The sequence below is a fragment of the Chroicocephalus ridibundus genome, chromosome 2 (assembly GCF_963924245.1).
Source record: "Chroicocephalus ridibundus chromosome 2, bChrRid1.1, whole genome shotgun sequence".
NCBI lineage: Eukaryota > Metazoa > Chordata > Aves > Charadriiformes > Laridae > Chroicocephalus > Chroicocephalus ridibundus.
Window position 1 is genome coordinate 117,019,346 of NC_086285.1, and position 23,199 is coordinate 117,042,544.

Below are 23,199 nucleotides of genomic sequence, written 5' to 3' on the forward strand. Positions count from 1 at the left end.
ACAAAAGAAGTATAACCAACGTATATATGTATATGCAACTCTCACAAAGTCAGCAGAAATTGTTCCTTTATACTGGCTACTAAATGAGGTCACAAGTCTCTAAAAGGCTACGAGCAACTCTAGCAGCGATGTCAAAACCAAAGACAGTTCAGGTCAGCTTTACCACAAGTACTTCTAAAAAGAAGTACTTTTCTCCTACTGTTCGTCCCTTTTCTTTCTGACTAAGAGTACGACGCCTTTTGTGAGGAGAAGAGCACACATTCCAAATCTCTCGGAAGAGCAGAGCAGCCCAAGTAAATGCATTGCTTTTTTCTGGACATGTACGATTTCACAGGCTTCAGATTTTTCAAATATGAAATTTAAATGAAAAATAAATAATAAAAAAAGAATGTATCTTTGCAGCTTCAACATTAAATCATGCAAGTACCAAAGATAACAGGATGTGTAGCTGCTGCCAAAGCAGGGTTGAATGTTAAGTGTTCATCATACATAGCATTGCCCTTGAAACAAAAGCAGTAGTTATTTTAAGTAACCATAAGCAATACTCATGTGCAATTCAAAGGAGATCGGATATAAAGAGATAAAGATTAGGGCACAGCAATAGGGCTTTCATTATACGGTGTAATCCAGCGTGTCTGATATAACTGGATGTGACACAAATGTAAATAGCAACAGGTTTGGAAGTATGGGGTTTTCCAAGATAAAGTCTAGCATGCTTTCAAAAGTACCTTTAAATACTTTCAAAAACAATGTTGGAATCAATGTTTTTCAAAAAGAACCCTCCACATACTTGCTAAAAGTATAATATGCGTAAGTAATTAGTCATGTTACACAAGATCAAACAGAAGCGCTATTTGAGAAAGAACGGAATATTTATTCTTGCAAAGAGATGTGCACAATGAACACAAAGATCCTGGCCACTTGGAGATGCAGAAGCATTTTAAGGCAAAAAAGGACAAAAATATTTTGAAGTTTAACATAAAGCTTCAATAGAATACTCGCTTCAGAATAGGAAACAATGACAGATCCATCACACAGTGACTTAGCACGCCATTTCCTTACTGAACTACTATATTCTTATGTAATTTGCATTATATCCAAGGAATATGTTTTACTTTTTAAAATCAATAATTTTATTAATAGCATCACTTGAAGAAATTAACATGATGAAACAAAAACTACCCACTTATTTGACTAACAGAATATTCAGATTCAAAAGAAATATCCATGTTTTGCTAAACCCCCTATTCTTAAAAATACTGATGCAAGTGCTTACAAGTAAGCATGGGACTAATACTAATTAATTCCAAAGAACTGCTTTCTGTAGGATGAGCAATGGGAACTTGGCCCATGAATTTTAGGAGATGCTGCTATAAAATACCATTGTTTTCTAAAGAGTAAGTGATAGTAGGATGAGGCCTTGACTACCATAGTTACTTCTCAAAATGAAGGAATGAATTCAGGTCCAGAAAAACTTTTTCTCTCTTTTAAAAGAAAAAAACTGTTTGCAGGAGACCACGATATTTTTCTGTTTATTCCAATGTACTGGAAAACAATCCCACCAAGTGTTTTCAAGAACGTCTCAATGTTTCCAAGTTACTATAATGTGTACGATAGATTAACATTTGGCATGTACTGTTAAAGCTCTTCAGAAAATCAATCTACCCATCTCCTTCAAAATCTCAGGATACGAGGCCTGTAATTCCCCAATCACAAATCACTGAACCCAGATCAATGCCTGTAATATCTTAGTCTGCCCTCCTCCATCTCTGTTCCTCCTTCTTTCGTTCTGCTCTTACACCTGCATTCCCCCTTATATCCCTAAAAATACTTCCTTTGGCATAATATGTACTTAATCCTAATTTAGTAACTTGAACCAAAAAAAAAAAAAATTAGGATTGTAAAAATGATCATCTTCTTTAGAAATTAATTCAAGTATATGATAATTTTAAAAGATAGCCTACATTTAGGAAGGTGTTCTGCCTGTACTATTTGCACAGATCTTTAAGAGTGCGTTAATGACAATTTAAAACTCAGTGCAGCTGAGGTGTTAGTAAGTGCTGAGCCTGTTAGAAGGGATATTTGGGAAACTGTATCCAGCAAATGGCAGTGATGAGCCCCTAAGGCAGTAGCACCTCACACCACATTCCAGCCACAGTAGAGCATAGGAGAGCAGCTGCTCCCTCCCCTTCCTGGACAAAGTAAAAAATATTAATTTAAATCAAGATTTGAAAGCCCGCTCAGTAATAGCCGAGCAGCAGCGTTAAGGGAGTTTTACCCAGGTAAAACCAGGCGACAGGTTGCAGGCAGAAGGTGGCAATGACGCCCCAAGTCCCCTCCTGCGCAGGATTAAACAGGACTGAACCACCAGCAGTTTGACGGTTTTAAGTCACCTGTTCAGTGTTTCCTTATAAAAATGAGGAACACTCAGACTGTTAGTGACAAGTGCAAGACAATTTAAGAAGCAGCCAATTTTTCCACTGCAATGAAGGCATGTCTAGCCTCCAAGACTCACGACTCAAACCCTCATCTATTCTTTCACGCCCATCTGGTGTGAGTCTGAGCTTGCCGTCAGTTACGGGACTGGTCATCTCGTCTTCTCCCCAAATGCTCTGCTATTTTAATCACACTGTGCTTGAAATTAAGCGTGCCGGTCTCTCCACTATCAACCAAAGTCTATCACTGGTGCAGCCCCAGCACTATCCGTGGCAGCCGACAGCACACGTACACACAGAACAGCAGGCGGAGGTCGCGATTAACGGCTCAGTCTTTCAGAAACCCACCAAATCATTCCTTATCTTGGTCTTAAGGGGAGAAAGCAATGGGAAAGGTGTGATGGACTGAAAATACCAACAAACCTTTTGGTGCCACACAGGCACAGCCAGGTGCTGGGAGAGAGGACAACTATGTAATCCTATGCAGCGACTCCGGGCCCAAAACTTAGAAGTCAAATTACAGTGACAGCTGGCAAGAGCCAATATTTATGTATGTAGAGCTTTAGCCCAATGCTGAAAATTTTCTTAAGAAAAACGAGTAACTTTGAAACATAATGAAGATGATGACATCCTTAGGCCTCACTCAGTTTTTCAGACATCCAAGTTTTACCATTGTGCTGTAAAATTAACCACGCAGCAATGCTTGCCTGTGTATTAAAATCCCAGAACTGTTACTTGGTGATGAAACTTTGCTCTCTATTCAAGACTACCTACCACAAACCCAGATGAAGCCATGAAACCGTGGCAGACCCAGAGATCTCACCAGTCTGCAAACACTCCTCCTCAGTTAAGTAATCCATCGCCCAGGCCCATTTGTAAAACTTGCTGTTGATTTTCTAAATTAAAAATCAATTCTGTATAATGTGATTTAGGCTCCTGACAGAACAGGAACATGATAAACTCCACCGCTCTAACTGGATTACATGAGTACAATTTATGGTGAGGAGGCTCCAAATCTAAAACACTTTTGCTTTTTTTGTATGTTGTTAACTGTTTAGCATATTTATGGCCCTGTAAAAGCAAATACACGTATTTGCTGTCAGTAAATTTGCTGTAAAAGCAAACACGTGTATTTGCTTTATCTTAAATTAAAAAATACAAATGGCTTCACTGTGCAGCACTGCCTGGAAGATAAACTGGACATCCTATTCAATTTTTTTAAGATTAAAAATATATTAGATTATCATTAGTGATCAATACAGTTACTGCTTTATATTCAGCCTTTGAACCAAATAAAGAGGCAAGAGTGCTATTCCAGTGCCAAATTTGACTATTAAGAGAACTGAAAACAATAAAAGTAATAATGAGAACTGCCGATTTGACCACGTAAACTTCAACAACTTTGATTCTTTAGCGTTGGGTTGTTTTTCTTTCTTTTCTTCTGCTTCTCCCTGCAGTCTGCAACTCTGAAGGCTAGATGCATTTACACAACCTTTCTCCGTGAAGACCGCCTTGCCCCAAATCCAATTTTTTTTTTTTTATTATCTCTTAAAATGTGACACGCTGACTTCTGGCATCGCCGTGATTGGGGAAACCCGTAACACACCGCACCGCGGAGTTACGGGTGCCTTATTTACAGGCTTGTCTTTTTGTTTGCCCAGGGTTTGGGGACAGGTTTGCTCCGCGGTGCCGCCGCCGCAGCCCCTCGGTCCCCGCCGCGGTGCCCTCGCTTCACAACGATCGTTTTTCGCATCTTGCTCGACCCAAAGAAACGACGTTTTCACCCAGCCTAAGCCGCGGCCCACCTGCAGATGCCTGTCTGTAGGACTTCTAAAGTTATTTTTCTTCACCTTTCCCACACCAGGCCGAAGGGCTTCGCTGCCGAAATCTTTCAGGTTCAGCTCTCCCTGCCGAGAGAGGCTTCCCGAGTCCGGCTGCCCCAACTCCCGCCCCGGTATTTACCCCGACCAGGGCCCCGCTCCCCAAGCCCGAGGAGACAAGGCCGGGGGAAGGCGGCGGCCCTCGGCCCACGCCTCACCCCCGCAAGCCGCGGGGCAGCGCAGGGCAGGGCAAGCCCCGGCTCCCTCCCCGCCGCCCCCACATCCGCGGGGCCGCTGGGGGAGCGGCGGCTCCGCTCGCCTCCACCATGTTGGCTCCGTGCGCGGCGGCGCGGAGGAGGAGAGGGGGAGCCGCCGCCTGCCCGGCTCTGCGGGGGCCGCCCGGCTCCTCCCCGCAGCCTCCGTCTCCGGGCGTGGGGGCCGCTGCCCCGGCCGGGAGGGGCGGCGAGCCGGGCCCGGGGCGCATGGGGCGGCCGCGGGGGCGGAGGGAAGAGCGCCGCGGAGGAGGGGCCCGCGGTGCCCGCCAGAGAGCCCAGCCGTAGGGGCGGGGAGTCTCCTCCTCCTCCCGCAGCGAGGCTCCGGCTCCCCGCACGCACCGGAGCGCCCGGCTCCCTCCTCCTCCTCCTGCTCCTCGTCCCTCCTCCCTTTCCCCTCCTCCCCCCCTTCCCTCCCCGGGTCGCCGCGGCTCCGGGAGGAGCGGGGGGGGTCCCCCGCTTCCATCCCTCCCCCCCCTCCTTCTCCCACCCGCCACGCCGAGGAGAGGCAGGTGAGGACCCGGCCGCGTCCCCGCTCCCCCCGCCCCGCGGGAGAGGCGGCCGCGATGGCGGCGGCGCCCGACGAGGCGCTAGGCCCCGGCCGCCCGCCCCCGGCCTCTCCCCGCCGGGCGGCCCCGGTGAGGGGGGGAGTTGGGGGCGTCCCTCACCCCCGGCCCCTTCTTCTACGGAAAGTTTCGCAGCAAACTTTCTTCCGGGCCCGAGCCCCCGCCCGAGGGGTCGGGCGGCGGCAGCGGGAGGGAGGGAGGGAGGGAGCCGCGGCGTCCCGCACCGCCCGGGGCTGGGCCGGGCTGGCGGCGGGGGGCGGGCGGAGGGGAAGTAAGTTTGTGAGGGGAGGCCTCCCCCCCCGACGCCCGGCTGCCTCCGCCGCCCCTTCCAGCCGGGCTGCCGTCCTCGCCGGGCCGTTCGCTCCTTCCCCGGTGGCGTTCAGCGCCCGGGCCGGTGCTCGGCCGGTCCCGGCTGGGCTCCCGAGCGCAGGCGGCCCCCGGTGCCGGCGGGATGTAAAAGGCTGAAATTCAGGAAATTGATTTGCGAGTCGCCCGTAGCGTGGCCTGCGTGGAAGTGTTTTCTATTAATTTTATTATTTTTTTTTCACCTCACCGTTCTGGCTTCTATCCCTGCCTCTAGCAGGGACACGACTGCTTTAAATTTCTGAGTCATTAATTTAAATGTTCAATCATCACAACTTCATGGAGCCTCCCTACGGTTAAAAAATAAGTGTACACTAATAATATAAGTGTATATATTACAGGGCCCCGCTGCTGCGGAGGCTGCCTGTAACTTTCTGTGCTGTGTGGACCCGTGCATAAAGTTGTGCATGTATCCCTCAGGCCGAGGGCTGGCGTGTCTTCTCCATTATAATCACATTTATTTCAGTATGGTCCCTTCCAGATGTCAGGTATGGGTGTGGGTACGGGCCGCTTTGCATTGGGAAAACTAGGTTATAAATATTTCCGAACCTTGTGGTTGTTAAGGTGTATTCGGGCGTACCTGCTGGATTTAACCCTACACAGAGGCTGGTCGTTAATTAAAAAATAGTTGCATGGACTTACTTAAACTGGCAAAATGATCCAAAACCAAGTTTAAAATCTGGAGCATGTTGCCAAGGAAGGTGTATTTCTTTCTCTTAATAATTTGTCGACAGCTGAATGAAATATCAGGCATATTTTGCAAGCAAAATTGACCTTTAATCAGGGAAGCAAGATAGGAAGGTTTACCTGAGATTCTTTTTCTTTCATTTTTGGAAAGTAAGGCCTTGAAGAGGGATTTCTAGTAAAATTGCCTGGTCAGTTACACTTGCAGCATCTGTGTCAGTTTTGCCATAACTATATATTTCTGCAGACTTTGGAGATGTAAGGACTGTTCCTTTCCAAACAACACAACCTTGTACTTCCACTTGTGTTTCTGATGCATGCTGCAAATTTAGCTCTAGGAGGTTCCTGCTGAACATGGGCACAGAGCAGAGACGGTGGGTGGGTTTTGCACAGCCAGGGTGTGGGGGTTGAGTTCGGGACAAGGTAGCAAATGTGATGGGAACGGAAAGAGAGCAGCCCTGGCGCTGTGCTGAATTTCAAAGAAAAAGATCCAGCGATACCAGGCGTGTGAAAGGATGGTAATAGTTGGTAGCAGTGATTGCCAGTAATTATTCTGTGGGTTTTGTTAGCTTTATTTGCTCAGGATGTGCAGCTCAAATGCAACTGCAGTGTCTGTGTGGTGTCAGTCCCTCTAATAACTCTTCTGGCCGTTAGCCGATTTCAAACAAATTTGGCAGCAGAGGTCTCCCAGGTGAGCAATTTCTACAAAATTTGTGAAGGTAAGGAAGCCAGGTAGAAGAGAGCTCTTAACCTGCACACCAGAGAGTTCAGGTCAACATTTATCTCAAACTGGAAACTGACGCAGGAAATGGGGCCTCCCTGGTTCTGCTGCTCATAGAGCTACTGGTCCAGTTTTCAATAAGTTTTTAAAATCTGGAGCCCAGTACCACTCCATGAAATCTGAAGAATTCCATTTGGAATGAGAGTAGTGAGCCCAAGGTGGGTTTAATCTGTATTTTGTATTATAAAGAGAGATTTTTCAGGGGAATATTTATTGCCTAACAACAGTTCTTTGGCTATGAAACAAACAAACGAAATTGAAAGTATGTTTAAATTGCTGCGTTATTCGAAATCACTAGAAAAATACTTAATAAATCTTTTGTGTGCTGCGTACTGTGTAACAGAATTATTGAAAAACTGCAGTTCACAATTTAGGTTTTTTAGCAATATTCATGTAGCAGAGCAGAGAATGGCGCTTTCACACTAGAGGAATATTCTTTATTTTGAGCTTTGCATACTTCATGCAGCTCCTGAAGAATGAAATCGACACTCTCTTCGCTCCAATAAATGGTGGCCATCATGTGACAGTGATGTGAAAGTCTGCGGTGTGGCATATGTCAGTTTATGTGGTCAAAGTTTGCTTTATGAACAAATTCACTGCATCGTTTTCCTTCTCTATATGTGCTGTCTGCAGACAAAAGCTGTATATTTTCAATAGATAATTCCTTGTGTTCAAACCGTTAGTTAAAAGAAATACATTCTTTCATCTGTATTCCCTACTTGGAGCCAACTGTTTTGCCTCGTACTTTGATCACAGTTTGAGTAAGCTACCTTGATGTTAATTTAAATTTGGTGTCAGCATTAACACTGCTTTAGGAACGCGTCCTTATTCTGCTGTGTCACGTCAAGCAGCCTTTTTCAGATAGGACGCCTCCCGTCCACACATACACAGTCTGTGGTTTCTGTGAAGCCCTTGTGAAAGGTTTTGGGCTTCTAGTACTGGAAGTCCTCTGCTAGTCAGTGGAACAGATTGATTAGCGAGGGAGAAATGTAGTTTCTCAAACTACTGTGACAGAATGGTTTAGTTTTTTGTCCTGGAGGAGCCACCTCCAAATACAAGTAGATAGCTGATTCTCGGTATTTCATTTTTGTTCTCCTTGAGAATGTCAGTAGGATGCTGTTTTAACGTGATGGATTTTATGATGTGGCAGCCACTAATTTTTTTTTTTTTTTTTTTTTAATACAACCTGCTTTACAGTTGCCATATGGTAACTTCTTTCAATCGCTATAGTACCCAGCTGCATTCAAACCAATGGCTTAGAGATGTAGGGTTCCAGACTGTATTATCAATTGCCAGGTTTTGAAGGCAAACCTGGACAAATTCCCATGTGTATGCTGAATTTAGTAGGGAAAAAGTCATATTGAAAAGATGCTGTCAACTAACTGTAGGACAAGTTTAATTTTAGGTTTTAAGAGGTCGTTCTTACTGCCGTTTCCACCTATGGAGGTTTATCCTTCGTGGTGCTAATGCATCAAAGCAGAAACTGGCACCACAGCAAGTTATTGAAATGAGTGGGACTGCACCCTTAGGTAAAGTTAACATGAATGGCCGATTGCAGCATCAGAGATCAAGATGATAGTAACGTTAATGCTAGAAGTTAAGTAAGTAAACTGTATTACTTATGCATGAGTTTTGTTCCCTTTAGATTTAAACACATACTCTTTAAAGATGTAAAGGATAGCTGGAAATAGGGTGGGAAAATACTCTTTTCTGTTGTTGCTTTGGGTTGGCACCTGCACAGGGCACGGGGTTTCATGCAACGTCCCAAAAATCAGTGAATCAAAGTCGCGCACCGCTGAAATGAGCCCTCAAGCTGAGGGTCTCCTGTGAGGACTGCTAAGCCTGGCTTTTATCCGAGACGTGCAGCCTGTGGGACACTGCCGTAGGGATCATTGGTAAGCAGATCCTTGGCGCGTGCTGAGTGTTGTGGCTGAGACTGGGGTTTTATTTTGATTTTTCTTGACTGTAGTGTTAGGTAATGTTGCAGAGTATGGTTGGAGAGTGCCCAGGGAATAACGACTGCTAAAACCTCAGACTGGCATCAGCTGTATTTCAGCTTCTTGAGTACTTTAACCTGGCAGTATTTTATCTTTGTATTTTTGGAAGGCAAATGCTATTATAATAGTGTTATGTGAGACTCTAAGAAGTACCTGTATTGACTACATCTTCATCTTAAATGTTTACGTAAATTTTGAACTCTGGTGGTGCTACTGAGTTTCAAATAATTTGTCTTTCAAATTGGTGCTTCAGGGGGATGAAAAACTTCTGTGTCTTAAGATACATCTTTCTGTGGTTTTCTTCACACCAGAAGTCTAGAGAAGTCTGGGAAAAATAAATGATTCTTCAGCAGCTTTGAGCCACCCCTTCAGTTCAGATTTTAGAATCAGCTAGACCAGGCTTACAAAAGTGAATAACTTCATTTACTTCTATTGACAGAGAAGTTGTTGAGTAAATACACCCACATAGGTAAATCTTTGTAGATCAGGGCCTTTAACTTGTTTCTGGGGCATTTTTCAGGAGCATTTTGTGGCGTTAATCAGATATTTAGAGTCAGCCTTCATATTAGAAGACTGGTTCAATGGGGTTAATTTCCTTTGTTTGCAGAGGCCCAAAGCACCTTTTAATCTTGCAAAACTGAGACAGTAATAGTGTTTTATTTATGGTGTGAGTGATGGAGCCTGAATGCGGTCAGGTCCCAGGTATGCTTACCAGGACTGACGATCCCGTAGCAAAAGAAGGGTCAGAATGGAGCATGGTGTTCATGTTCCGTCCCGTTCCAAATGTTTGCCCATACTTCAGGCAGACTTTCTGATGGTGCGTGTAAAGTTCAGCTTAGGAAGAAAAATACAGTACGTGGGCTAAAGGGTTTGAAATTTGCAACCGTACTTAATGCCCTCACGATTGTAAGAAAAGGCAGTGCTTGTGCGAGGTATTTAAAGAGTAATTAGAGGGTACTATGAATCTCTTGTGTATTGCAATTGTGTAGTGTTATAACCGTTTTGGCAGTCAGCCAGGAAAAGAAGACTTAAAACAAATTAATACTGAACAATCCTGTTTGAATAAGTTATTTTAAGTATGGTTAGATAACAAAATTAATATTTATGCTTAAAATGTGACAAAGGAGAAACAGATCTGAGTTGTTATGTGTGTCGTCTTGCTTTTCAAGAACGTTTTATTGGAAACTAAAATCGTGACCACAGAAAAATTAAAAAAAACACCCTCCAAAGTCCTTCTGTATACCTTGCTCTTCCTTTCCACACTCTTCCTGTTTATTGTTGGTTTTTACCAGCTTAGCTTATTCAACATAAATACTCTATTTTGCCAGGAACAGTATCCTGAAGTCCAGAAGCTAAAAGACTGTGCCAAGGATAGCATGGCCACAGGCTTTCCTGGTTCTTAGGGTCCCTTCCTGAGCATCCAGTATTGCCCAGCGTTTCAGAAGGTGGGAGCAGTGGTGAACCTCTGGTCTGACTCAGGGGTGTTGGGGCTAGATGGACTATTGATCTGATTTGTAACAGCTGGTCTTTCAATGGGCTTAATTTAATGAACGCATGCCTCAAAGATGAACAACACTGTTAAGGTTTTGGTCAAAGCATGCTCCACTGAAAAACTGATAGAATTAATGTCTAGAAAATCATCTCGTTTTCAAACTACATTAATCTGAAACTAGAATTCATTTGCCAAAGTAAGGGAAAGAAAATATTAATAAAGACCTGTGGTTGAGGAAGGAAATCTGAACATAAATACAAAAGCTCTGTATTTCATTGTAAAGTGTTTAAAAAAAAAAATTAAAATCAGTAAGTTTAATAATACATCTTCCAAGTTATTTTTTCAGTTCTCTTGTATCTCCTTTCTTTGCCTTGATTCTGATACTGTTGTTCTGAATGTCTATAGTTTGAGATTAAAACCTTATCTTACTGATTTCCAAACAATGTTCTTCAGAAGCATCTGAAGAGGCAGAATTTGTGGTGTTTCAGTTAAAAGTTTAACAAGGTTAGTCTGTAAGAAACAGAGAATTAAGTGTGACGTGTAGGTATGAAATTTATATAAAGCAGTGGTCTCCAAACATCTTAAAAATCTGCACCAAACCTAATTGCAAACTTCACATCTTCAAAATCTGCACAGACAAGGCATTTATATTCATGTGAGAACGGAGCAAGGGTGAGATGAAGTGGGAGGAAAGCTTATGGTGATAAAAGTGAGTGTTTTGTGTCCCCTCTCCTATAACTTCTTGAGCTGAAAAGAGAACGTATCAGCAGAATATTTTACTAGTTCTGGTGTTGTTGATACATAGTGTTTAGTATTTGTGACTCTCATTCCTCTACTTCAACTGAAGGACTCCATGTTTTCATTAGAGGCATGAACGTATTTTGGTGCTATTGTGAAGCTGCAAACAGATGTAATAGTGCATCTTATGTGCTTGTAGGTAATTTCTCTTAACAGAAAATCTTGCTATACTTCAATGACAAGTGAACCTGAAAATATGGATTTTTATTTTTTTTCTTTTTGCTAATGTAAATATATGCGAGGCTTAGATAAGATCCATAGGGCAAAGACCATTTTCTACTCTGCGTTATGACTAGCCCAGGCGAGCAGTGTATCTGTTGTGTGAGAAGACTGTCCTGTACTGTATGGAGGGGGAAGACTTGTGGTTTTCTTGTTTGGCTGGTTTTTGCCTTAAATCTTAACAGTGCTTCTCCTCTTTGATATATATGTTTATTAAGTTAAGCCTACTGAAAGAACAGGTGTCATGAATCAGACTAGAAGTCCATCTAGTATCTCTTTTTTTTTTTTAATTCTCCCCCCACCAATTCAGGAGAAATTCTTAATGTCTCGTCTCAAGTAAAAGTTTTTGGAAGTTTAGTTAAAGGGAAAATTTCAGAATGGGTTCTTTCAGCAACAGATGGCAGTTCTGATTCTGCCTGTTTTAAATAAAAAGTACTCAGTTTTTCTTCCCGTGATAATATCCTGAAATGTAAGTGTGCTCTGTAGTATTTGAGGCATGTGATATTTGGGATTTTTGCCAAAGTATGTTCTATGTTTTTGGGTTCCCCCCCATAAGTTCTGAGTAGAAGATACATTAATAGAATGACAAAGTCCTGAAACCAAAGAGAGGGAGGGGTTTATTTAACTGATACCGATGTTAAATATTTGTTTAAAGGATTATTGAAGGTTATAATAGTATTGGCCAGATCAGCTCATCCGTACCTAACTGAAAAACATGCCTTGGAGGGAGAAAAAGGGTATACTAGTCTCGCCGTGGAGACCCATGTTTAATTCTGTTTTCATAGCAAAGTTAAATACTCTATTCAGGAACACTTACAGAAAAGAGCAAAATACTATTCCTTTTGAAAACAATTACCTATGAAGGAAAGATAAGGGAAAACCAGAATAATTCCTGAGCTGTTACTACTAGTCAGTTGGGGATATTTACCTGAATAAAATTCTTTTTTTCAGCAGCCGCACTTCCTCAAGCCTGAAAAGTAAGTATTGTATTAAGAATCTGTAGGGGGTAAAAAAAAGGGTTCTGGTTTGGTTTGGGGTGGGTTTTTTTTTGTTTTTGTTCTTAGTTCTGTGGTTTTCAAATGAGTGAGCAAAATGCAAGTACAAAATTCTCAGCTTTAGAAGACACGAAAATTAGATGCTGACTTGTATATGGTGTTAAAGGCCCAGATGCAATAGTAATATGGATACTGTTTTTTTTTTTTACTTTCCAGTACCGTTCTGTACTGTATTTTAAGTACAGTTATACACTTAAAATACAATTCATAAATTATAGTGGTTGAGGTTATTTAAAGTGATAAGCTTTCAAAATAGCTTGCTGAATAATTATATATATTATGTAATTTGCTAAAGATATCCATCTCCTTTTTCATTTTAGGAAATATTTCTTAGCTTATATGCTGTAGAAACCTGTAGAACTGATTGATCCAGGCTATCATGATGTACGTAAAATGAGACAAATGATAGTTTATAGATGAAAAATCATTTCCTTGGAAACGTTTGACTTATTCATGCAAAGTAGGTGTATTTAAATATGCTGGAATTAATTTGCATTGGTTATTAAATCTAGGACTCTGATTACTTACCCCCCCCCCCAGCTTTAGCGTAGGTCTGACGTACCATCAGAATACTATTTAAATTTGGGTGCATACATGGTGAAATCATAGCCAAGTGAATACAAAGTGACTTACGTTAACAAGCATGACGCCCTGATTTTATATGGTTGTTTAAAATGATTATTTGAACTTAGTTTTGTGCTTGTGTATCTTAGTTCTTTTCCCAAAGAGGCTGAGTCTTACTAGTCAGTAAAATATGTTAACTATATATTAGGTTTACACTAATCTTGTTAGTTTTTTGCCAGGGGCATGGATTTTATGCATGTGTGTTTAATGTAATAATAAAGTGTCTTAATATCTTAATAATTATTTTAAGCTATATATATATAATTATTTAGGCAATGAAAGCCCAATTTATACACAAGACATTTTTTTCTTCCTAATTTGTGTTCAGTGACATCTAAATTGAAGTTCTGATTGAAATTCATATAAAGAACCAGCATTATATTTTAAGGTACAAGTTAATAATATGTTGCCTTTTAGATAGGGATATATGAGGCAAGAATTCTAAATGCAAACCACATTTTGTTTTAAATCTGATTGATTTATTTACAAAAGGGAATGTTAGCTTTAATTTGTTAATTTATTTTGGTCTCCAAAACCTCTAAGGTGTTAGAATGTATACCTTCCCATATGTGCAAGTTTTTGTTTTCTTTGAAAATACTAATGAAAGTCTTCCTCTGTCTTTTAATGTGATCTTCCCTAAATGTTTCTCAGTTTCTAGTGTACTGATTTCTAAATAATATTAACTGGGGGGAGGGAGGTCTTCTACGCTTGTAACAGCTTATGTTACTTCAGATATTTAGGCTTCCAAATTCTGATTCCAGGTGATTATGAATGAGCTCTGCCAGTTTGGTGATTTGAATTTGTTTAAAATTTTGGTGGCTAACAACATAGTTCGAATAATTTTTTTAATTTAATATAGGTTATCCTAACAGTAAATTTAGGTCTTAATATAAATTGATGTTACTGTTTAAAAAAAAAATAAAATTCTTTCTCCACTTTAAATATTGAAAAAATGCCATCAGAAGGGTAACTTTCCATTATAACATGGCGTGTGGTCAGTTAGCATATGACTTAACTTGGCTGTGCAGGTCTGTTGTATTTTGGTTTTGCTGTTATACAAACACTTAGAAGTATACATTGTTTATTGCATTATATGGAGTATAGTACAGCCAGGTAACCGGGTAATTTAGGTGGCCGAATCAAATCATGTTCAGGCCAACAGAGTAACCTGCCAAAAACTTTTGAGTCAGGGAACTGATCTCAGTGTAAGATGTTCTTGAGGAAACCCTAATAGCATTGACAGAGAATTGAAAAGTTTGGAAGTGTTACCACTGCGTGATTTCTACAGTTTGGAAACCATACCATTAAACTGTTGCTTCTCTTAAGGTATTTCCTAGACTTAAGGGATTGTTGCTTTTTCCCCCTCAGTTCCTCTGAAACTGAACAGATGAGGCAGATGCGTTAGATAGTATGGTGTTACAGTCAGAGTATTGGAATGGGATTATTTTCTCTTTTTAAAAACGTTGCCATGTACAACAACTTTTCACATGCTTTAAACTGAAATGGAAATTAGACTTTTCCTTTTTTTTTAATCGTTTGTTTCATCAAATCAATTGCACATGTTTTGTTGTTTGGGGGTGGGTTTTTTTAGCTAATTAGGAAGTGGAAAATCAGAACTTATTTTTATTCACAGATATTTTAGCGTTTCTGTTCTAGGACCTGATCCTTTTTCACACTGAAGTCAAGTGCAAAATTCCCCTTGACTTCAGGGAGAGCTGGATTAGCTTTACACAAAAGGACCAAATTGTCCTCTGGGATAAGTAAAGGCAATTCTATTGAAGTAGACTTCATCGGAGTATAAAATGAAGACAAAGAAGTGTTGCCTGCCTTTACAGGCAATGAAATTGGACCCGTTAGCTCTAACAGCTAGGTTAATTTATCAGTTGAATCAAAGAAGTTTTCCTTTTTCCAATTAGATAGTGCAGTTATACTAGTTCACTGCATCAAGCAATGAATATGTTACTTATTTTTGAATAGAAATATTTTACAGAAGCTAGAATCTGTTTATGAACTCTTTTGTCTATGAGGCATAGGAATTATCATGAGAAAACTCATATGCTTTCTAAACTGTTAGCAAATGTTCAAGCAGTTTATCCTTAAGTAGCTGAAAGGGATCCACGTACCGTTTAAATTTAATAGGTTTTATGTGACAAGTTGTGTGGGGCTTGGGGGGCTTTGTTTGCATTTTCAGCATGAGGCTGGTGTCCCAAGTGGCTTTCTGTAGTCTTGCCGAACTGGGAAGAGGGTGATTCATTTACACCAAAAGTTGGACTGGAAGTTATCCCTCGTGTTTGCCAGTGGTATCCAGAGTAATCCCACTGATTTCCACAGTTGGCAGTAGCACCTTTGGCACCTTTTTTTGTGCTTTACACATCATATCTGTGTTGTGTACAGAAACGATGAAGGAAATAGTATTTGAAAAATGAACTCAAGTACAGTGATTACTTATGTAATTCTCTATACTACTTATGAAATGCATCATTTGTCACTCTTGCTTATCAAATTTTTCTTTTCGTGCTTCTGATATCTGTTGGGATCATGAATTAATTCAACAGTCTCTGTGATTATTTTGACCTAAGCACTGTGTGGCTTTCTTGTACTTGCCCTTTGAAGTTTCACAAAGGGAAAGGGGGCTGGAACATTTTAATCTCCTTAGAATGATTTGAGAATGAGTATTTAAACGCTGCTCCATGTTCCTTTATTAACATTTCACGTGTGAAATGAAATTCCCCTCCTGGGAAGAATGCAGATCCACACAGCGTTTGGCCTTTTAGCATACGTAGCTCTGCAAAAAAAACATCCACAAATGACGGCTGCTGTAATATTTAGCTGATGCTAAGGGGTTAAGTAGCAAACTGAAATCCTCTGACACACTTGAGGTGCTAAATTTACAAAACAAGACACAGGAACTGTTTTAAGATTAGTCATAGTTAGGAAGCTTATTGAACCACCAGCATCTTCCCGGAAACATCCTGTACTTCTGTTGTCTTCAGCTAGCTTCATCTATTCACCGTCTTAACTGCTTTTTGGTTTTTAGAAATTCTTGCAGCAACTTCTTTGTGACTAAGGCGCATTGTCAATCAGTCCTGTCCTCCCCATGCCAGCCAACTGTCCCCTTAATGCAGCAATTCACTTAGATGAATAGTGCTCATACTTTAAGGAGACAATTGCCTACCAGAGAGAGTGCCAACTTGATTTAACTTCGCACAAGTGTGAAAGAGTTTTTAAATGGATACTGTCAACTAACCTTGGCCCAGGGCTTCAGCTGCCTGGAAATTGTTATAATCTGATTGGGAGTATGTCCAAATTTGTTTAAAATATTTTAGACAACCGCTTGGCTGCAGAGAGCATTAGTACCCCAGAAACTGTTGTCAGACGATCGTCCTTGGTCTGTTGGAACTACAGCGGACGTGTCCTGGCCAAATGTAGAACACGGCTTTTAAAATGGCCTCCTTTTTTGGCAGTACATCGCTAAATCGGTGAAAGAATACGGGATTCGTGTTGTAATCTGCTCTTCCCGTTCAGTTTAATGCCACAGCGCATGTTTGAAACACTTGTTTGGATGTATAATACAGTGTAAAACCACAACCGTAGCCTGCTATTTCTGTAAGACTTTCAGAGCTGAGCTACCATTTAGCGAAACTAGCCACTGGATTATCTGCTACCTGGGGGTGTTTAGAACTGGACAGAATTTAGGAAAACTGTATCGCTGCTTTCTTGGCCAGAATTTCTTGATGCATTTTTAGTGGAAGTCAAAAGGATGCTTATCTTCTAGGTACACCGTCACTTGAATGCAGAGGGTTTGGTGCTATGCATTCTTTCTTCCCCAATATGTGTAAGCACGGGCCTTTTCTTAGCATAGTTTGTGGTCTGATATGTCTTCACTGCACTTCTGAAAGGAAGAGGAAAAGGTGAAAAAAATCTAATGTTGGAGAAGATGCTCCCTGAAATTCCTGATGCCTCTCTTTCACAGAGACCAGGAAATCTGAGAAAATGAGCTACTTCTGACAAGAGCCTGACAAAATATGTGAATTAAACTAGATGTGTAGAAAGGATGCTATTAACAAAATGCCCAGTTTAAAGGAGAGAAAAATCCTTACAGGTGAGATGCCTGGTAAATTTGTATTTTCCCAACAGTAAGTAGTGAGTATATTTGGGGGCGGGGAGGCGGGTGTTTTCCTTGCTTTTCTGAGATCATTAGGCTGTTACAGCTGCAACAACATTGCTACTAGTTTAGATACATTTGTGGAGGGAAAAAAAAGAAGCATTGTTATTTCAGTGCCTGGCTGGAATAGTTTGTTAAGCAGCACTGTGAGATTGTTAGCTGTTTTGAGGACATCCCAATTACTAGATATGCAACTATTAATGAGTAAGTGTATTGTATAAATCAGAAAAAAAACCCTTAGATTGGAAAATATTGTTCTAGGAGCTAGAATAACTTCCAAATATGAAGGTTATTGGGAGTTGTTAGAATAGCACGGATTTATGAAGGGGAAATGGCGCTTAACCCACCTTCTGAGATGAGATGGCTGGCTGGGTGGATGAGAGCCGAGCAGTGGATGTTGTTTATGTTGACTTTAGTAAGGCTTTCAGCATGGTCTCCCATAGCATCCTTATAGACAAACAGATGAAGTACACTCCAGGTGAGTGAACGGTGAGAGTGACTGGAAACTAGCTGAACTGCTGGGCTCAAAGGGTCATCATCAGTGGCACAAAGCCCACCTGGAGGCCAGTCACTAGTGGTGTACCCCAGGACTCAATGTTGGGTCCAGTTCTGCTTCACACCTTCGTTACTGACCTGGGTGGTCACACAGAGGTGCACCCTCAGCAAGTCTGCAGAGGATACAAAACTGTGAGGAGTGGTTGATAGACCAGGGGGTTGTGCTGAGGGTCCTCAACAGACTGGAGGAATTGGCTAATGGGAACCTCTTGAAGTTCAATAAAGGGAAATGCCAAATCCTGCTCCTGGGGAGGAACAACCCCAGGATCCAGTATAAGGTAGGTTCCAACCAACTGGAAAGCAGCTTTGTAGAAAAGTACCTGGGAGTCCTGGTGGGAAAGATGTACGTGAGCCAGCAATGTGCACTTGTGGCAAAGGCGGCCAGAGGTGTCCTGGATGCATTAGGAAGAGTTACCAACAGGTTGAGGAGGTGATCCTTTCCCCCTACTCAGCACTGGTGAGGCCACACCTGGAGTGCCATGTCTGCTTCTGGGCTCCCCAGCACAGGATAGTCATGGACATACTGGAAAGAGTCCAACAAAGGGCCACTAAGTTGACTAAGGCCCTGGAGAATCTCTCCTTTGAGGAAAGCCTGAGAGAGCTGTGACTGCTCAGCCTGGAGAAGAGAAGGCTCAGGGGGATCTCGTGTGTAAATACCTGATGGGGTAGAATGAAGGGGACAGAACCAAGCTTCTCTCGGTAGAGTCCACTGACAGGGCAAGAGGCAAAGGGCACAAATTATAATAGAGGAAATTCCATTCAAACATAAGAAAAAAATGTGGGGTTTTTTTAATTGTAAGGGTGATAGGACACTAGAACGGGTGGTCCAAAAACGTTGTGGAGTCTCTGTCCTTGGCAATAACTCAAAACCCAGCTGGACACAGGCCTGAGCTACTTGCTGTCGTTGGCATGGCCTTGAACAGTGGGGTTGGAGGAGGCATCCTCCAGAAGTGCCTTCCATCTTCAGCCATTCTGTGATTTTCATAAAAGGAGTTAAGAGGGCCACAACAGTAAGTGCGGTAGTTGAAATGAAACAAAACAAAACACAGGTGTTAAAAGGCAGAATATTTTTGTCAGTTTGTTTCAGCAGCCAAATTTTGTTTCTGCCAGCTTTCTTATGACAGCTTGGGGAGAAGGGATATAACTCTTTGCAACTGCATTGTTCTCCTGGGTTTCCTTGCTTTCTGATATTAATATCAAGTCTGTGTATGGCTTTATTGTCTGCTGAGTCCTCTTCCCCCTCCCACGGCAGCCGTGGTGAGGATACTGATAACTTCTCTGCTGCCTGGAAGACTGAGTAGTACTAGAGGCTTTGAAGTCAAGGAAATGTTTTCATCTTGTATTTGGAAAGGTGTTTTTTCAACATCTGTGGTAAGTTTTTTTTTCTTTTCTTTATAATGCTGTAAAAACTTAGGATGTGAACACTACGTGTGCTCCAACAGTTTCTTTACCAATGGTGATAAGATGTTGGTTTTGTTTTTCTCCCTACGTTTCACTAAACATACTGAATTGATGAATCCACACTGTTGTTCTGTTGGTGTTAGAACTACAAACTTCTGTTCGACTAATACAAAATATAGAGGTGAAGAAAGAGCTGAAACAGTTGCGTATGGATTTAAACACACTGTTATGTTTAACATCTTGCCAGTAGAAATATAGTTACAGTGAAACCTAGCCTTTGAGCTCGCATCACAGAAAGGCCCCTGGTGAGTTTTGGAAGACAGGACTCCTTAGTTTTTAGCTGTTTGTCTTCGGACTTGTGAGTAAAAATAAGACAGTCAGTGCTATGCTGAAGAAAAATCGAGTGAACTTGAACTTGAAATATAGAGGGCATTTAGAAACCTTGTGAAACAAAACTGCAACTTCACACGATTGGTGAGGACAAAAATATTGGTGTATATTGCAAATTGCCTTGGTTTAGTCTTTGTCTCAAATTGCCTGGCTGCTGGTTGTAATTTCCACAGAAGTTCTCAGTTCCAGTCTTCTAGCAAGATGTTAAAAGTTATACTTCCCTTTGAACAATATCTCATTTGCAGTTGAATAACTGTGTTTTCAGAAGCTCATTTGTGTTTTCTGGTAATTAGGACAGCTATTAAATAGTTGAATGGCTACTACTGCAGAGGAGCATATATTTATGGAACTGTAGTTTACAGACTGGAAAGATAAGAGGGTTCTTTTTATAAAACTAAATGTAGTATTACTATTTGTAGTATTACTGTTACAGTTAATCTTTATTGTTTACTGATCTTCCCAAAGATACTGCTTAAACCTAACGAAAAAAATAACATTTGCATCTCTTTAGAGAGTTTTGCTTTTGCACTTAGAAGTAGTACAGCTTTTCAAATGGCAAGCAAGCAAGGATCACTGTGCTGTAGGCAGTAAGCAACAAATACAACATCTAATTAAGAGATAAATTAATTTATGTATGATTTGTAATGTCTTAATCTGGATATGACACTGACTTTTTTTTTTTTTTTTTAAAAAAGAAGGCTTCAGGAGAGATCTGGGGAGCAACAGATCAGTAAGCCTGACATCTGTACTAAGTAAATCTGTTGAAATAATAGCGAAGGTAACATGGATAAACATGATGTATTTGGCTGGGGAAGAATGAAGAGCCTGCTATGAAGGGATGTCATGTTTTGCAGACTCACTGGAGGTTTTTTGAAGGCAAGCGCATGAATAAGTAAGGCCTGACAGAAGTAGTTTACGTGGATGTCCAGCAGGCATTTGACAAGGGCCCCACCAAAGAATTTTGAAGAACGTAAGCAGGCATAGGATAGGGGGAAAGGACTTAGTGTGGTTAAATTAATGACTAACAGCTAAGAAAGGGAGAGCTGGAGTAAATAGGGTAGAGAGGGGTCCCGTGTAACAATTCTCCAGAAGAGTGTTCAAGTTCATAAAGGATGCAGAACATAAGTGAGCTTGCAGACTTTACTGATGCGTAGCAGATGCAAAGGCAAACCCCAACATTGCAGAAGGACTTGACAGTGCTCAGCAACTGGACATTAAAATGGCAGATGAAATTTCCTGTAAATAGCTTCATGTGGTGTATTTGGAGGTAAGAAGGAGCGAGCTTACCTTTGCATCTAGAAAGATGAGCTCAAAGCTGACTATTGCCACTGGAAATGGTTAGGAAATAAATAAAGAATAATGATTTGTACTGTTTAAAAAAAAATAAATTTAAAAAAATTTATTATCTTATGGAGTTCTGCTCTGCTCACACCTGTCCCTGTCATCATCTCAAAAAGAATGTAGTTGAAATTTTAAGGAAGACTAAATCTGAAACAAATGTGAAACAATTTCTGTAAAAGGAGTAGCATGAATTCATTAGGGTAGAAATGGCGACCGAAAAGTGGTGTGACAGAATCCTGTGAAGTGTTCAGTAGCCAACGGGATATAAATAGGAAGTGTTTATTCACTGTCTTTTTTTTTTCACGCACGCACATTAAGAGGTATCTAATGAAACCAGCAGCTGATGAATTGAAAACAGACAAAAGGAGGTGGTTCTCAACAGAACATGTAATTAAGCTATAGAATTTCTTGCCTCAGGAATTTAAGGAGGCTAAACATTACATCAGTGCAGAGGGAAACTGCCATTTCATGGAAGAACCATAGAATCATCAAATGCAAATACCTATTCTTGTTCAGGAAATCCTGCTCCTGCAAACTGTTGGGGGCTCAGGGAGTATTCTGGGGGAAGTATTACTATATATTTATTGTGTTCTTACACGCTTCACTCAGTATCTGTTATTGGCTGTTGTTAGTGAGAGGGTATTTGAATGGTCTTGGACCTTTGGGTCTTGCTCAGTACAACTATTCCTTTATTGTAAAACCTGCCCCCCCACCTTTTTTTTTTTTAATTTCTCTTGTTTTCCAGAATTGTTTCTAGCAGTAGCACTCAAAGTTTGGCACAAATTGTGGCACTAACCTATTTAGGGGGTGTTTTAGGGCCACTGGCTACGTATCCTTTGTGTGACCTTGCACATGCCACCAAAATATACAATCTCCATGAAGCAAGTGTCATGTTCAGGGCAGGGTTAGGACTGTGGGTATATGTCAGTTCGTGGCTTAATTTCCTGTGATTTTTGTCCTTTTTCGGTCATGTAACGGGTGCACTTCCAATTGCATCTCTCTTGTGTGCTCCTTGCACAATAGAGGCACTTTAGGGAAAGAGGTGTCCTAAGGAAGAGAAGTTTTTTAGTGGGTAGTGATCAAACAAATGCATGTTCAGGGCTGTCTGTAGACTGGTTATTTCTGCTCTCCTTTCAGACTCCTTTGCGGTGATTTTTGTGTCGCCCTTCCCTCTTCCAGATGTGCTAAACGCCCATATCTCTCTGTTGTATGTGACCAGCTTATCAATAAAACTATATTTCTTTCTGTCTGTAGTGACTATTGAAATAACCAAGGGACCTCTCTGCTTGTAAATGGAGAAGTAATATTAAGAGGGCATACTTTGTGCTGGTTGGAAATACTGCATTTGAGAAGATTTGAAACAAGAGGCTGCTATTTAATATAGATGCCCTGTTCCTTTTGTTAAAGTGTCAACTGTGCAAATTGCAGATGGTTTTTACTCTTTGGTTCAATCTTAATTGATTATTGTGATTCAGTAGCATACTTTACTGTGTCAACAATTTTGAATCCCAAGTCCTCGTTTTCTGTGGAAACGTTCTTAAAGTTTAGTCTGACTTTAGGCATTTAGTAGACTTTCTAATATATTTTCATTTTTTTTGAAAGATATGCTTATTTTTCCACAAACAGACCTCTAACTATTGTGCAAGGGGAAAAATAGTAGTGACTGCTAATGTTTACTTAAAACTTAAGCTAATTAAGAGTAGCGCTGCTTCTCACCTTCTTGAAAGAAAACTTTTCTAGCCTAATTCTTTGATTCTTTGATTCATTAACAGAAGGCAACCGTTCGGCATACTACGCAATGTAAATGTGAGCATTAGCTACCAGGAGACAGGTTGGTGAATGCAGGCTTTGGCTGCCTGTATCTGTAGGCTGCCTTTATAGTCAGTGGAGAGAAATAAGCACTTTCACTGCATGATTCATCTCACCCTCAGATAGATGTCTAAATTTGGAAGATGAATTCCACCTGAAGTCCATTACTGAATATAAATGTCATTAGTTTGAACTAGGGAATTATTTAAAAGGACACTAGCTTGACTGGCATGGCAACTGAGTAGAAGTCTTCTGTTTTCTACCATGAACTAGTTTTCAGAGATTTAAAATCAGCACGCTGCAGCTTGTTTCGTATTTTGTGTTATTTGAAGCTGCTCTGCTTTTATGGTAGATTTGATACTTAACAAATAGGATATATTCCCATTGCATCTAGCTCTGTGAAGGTATCTGAGTAGTCTTGTTGCCAACTGG

General features: G+C 41.1%; 1 protein-coding gene across 1 annotated transcript in view; it reads left to right on the forward strand.

The window, feature by feature from the left end:
• Nucleotides 1-3,687: 3,687 nt before the first annotated feature.
• YES1 (YES proto-oncogene 1, Src family tyrosine kinase) overlaps nucleotides 3,688-23,199 on the forward strand; it is a 52,060-nt gene continuing 32,548 nt past the window's right edge. Inside the window, exon 1 of the mRNA XM_063326663.1 lies at nucleotides 3,688-5,039. Within this exon, the coding sequence (XP_063182733.1) occupies nucleotides 4,247-5,039 (793 nt within the window). The 5' untranslated portion in view covers nucleotides 3,688-4,246. The remainder of the gene's footprint in view (nucleotides 5,040-23,199) is intronic.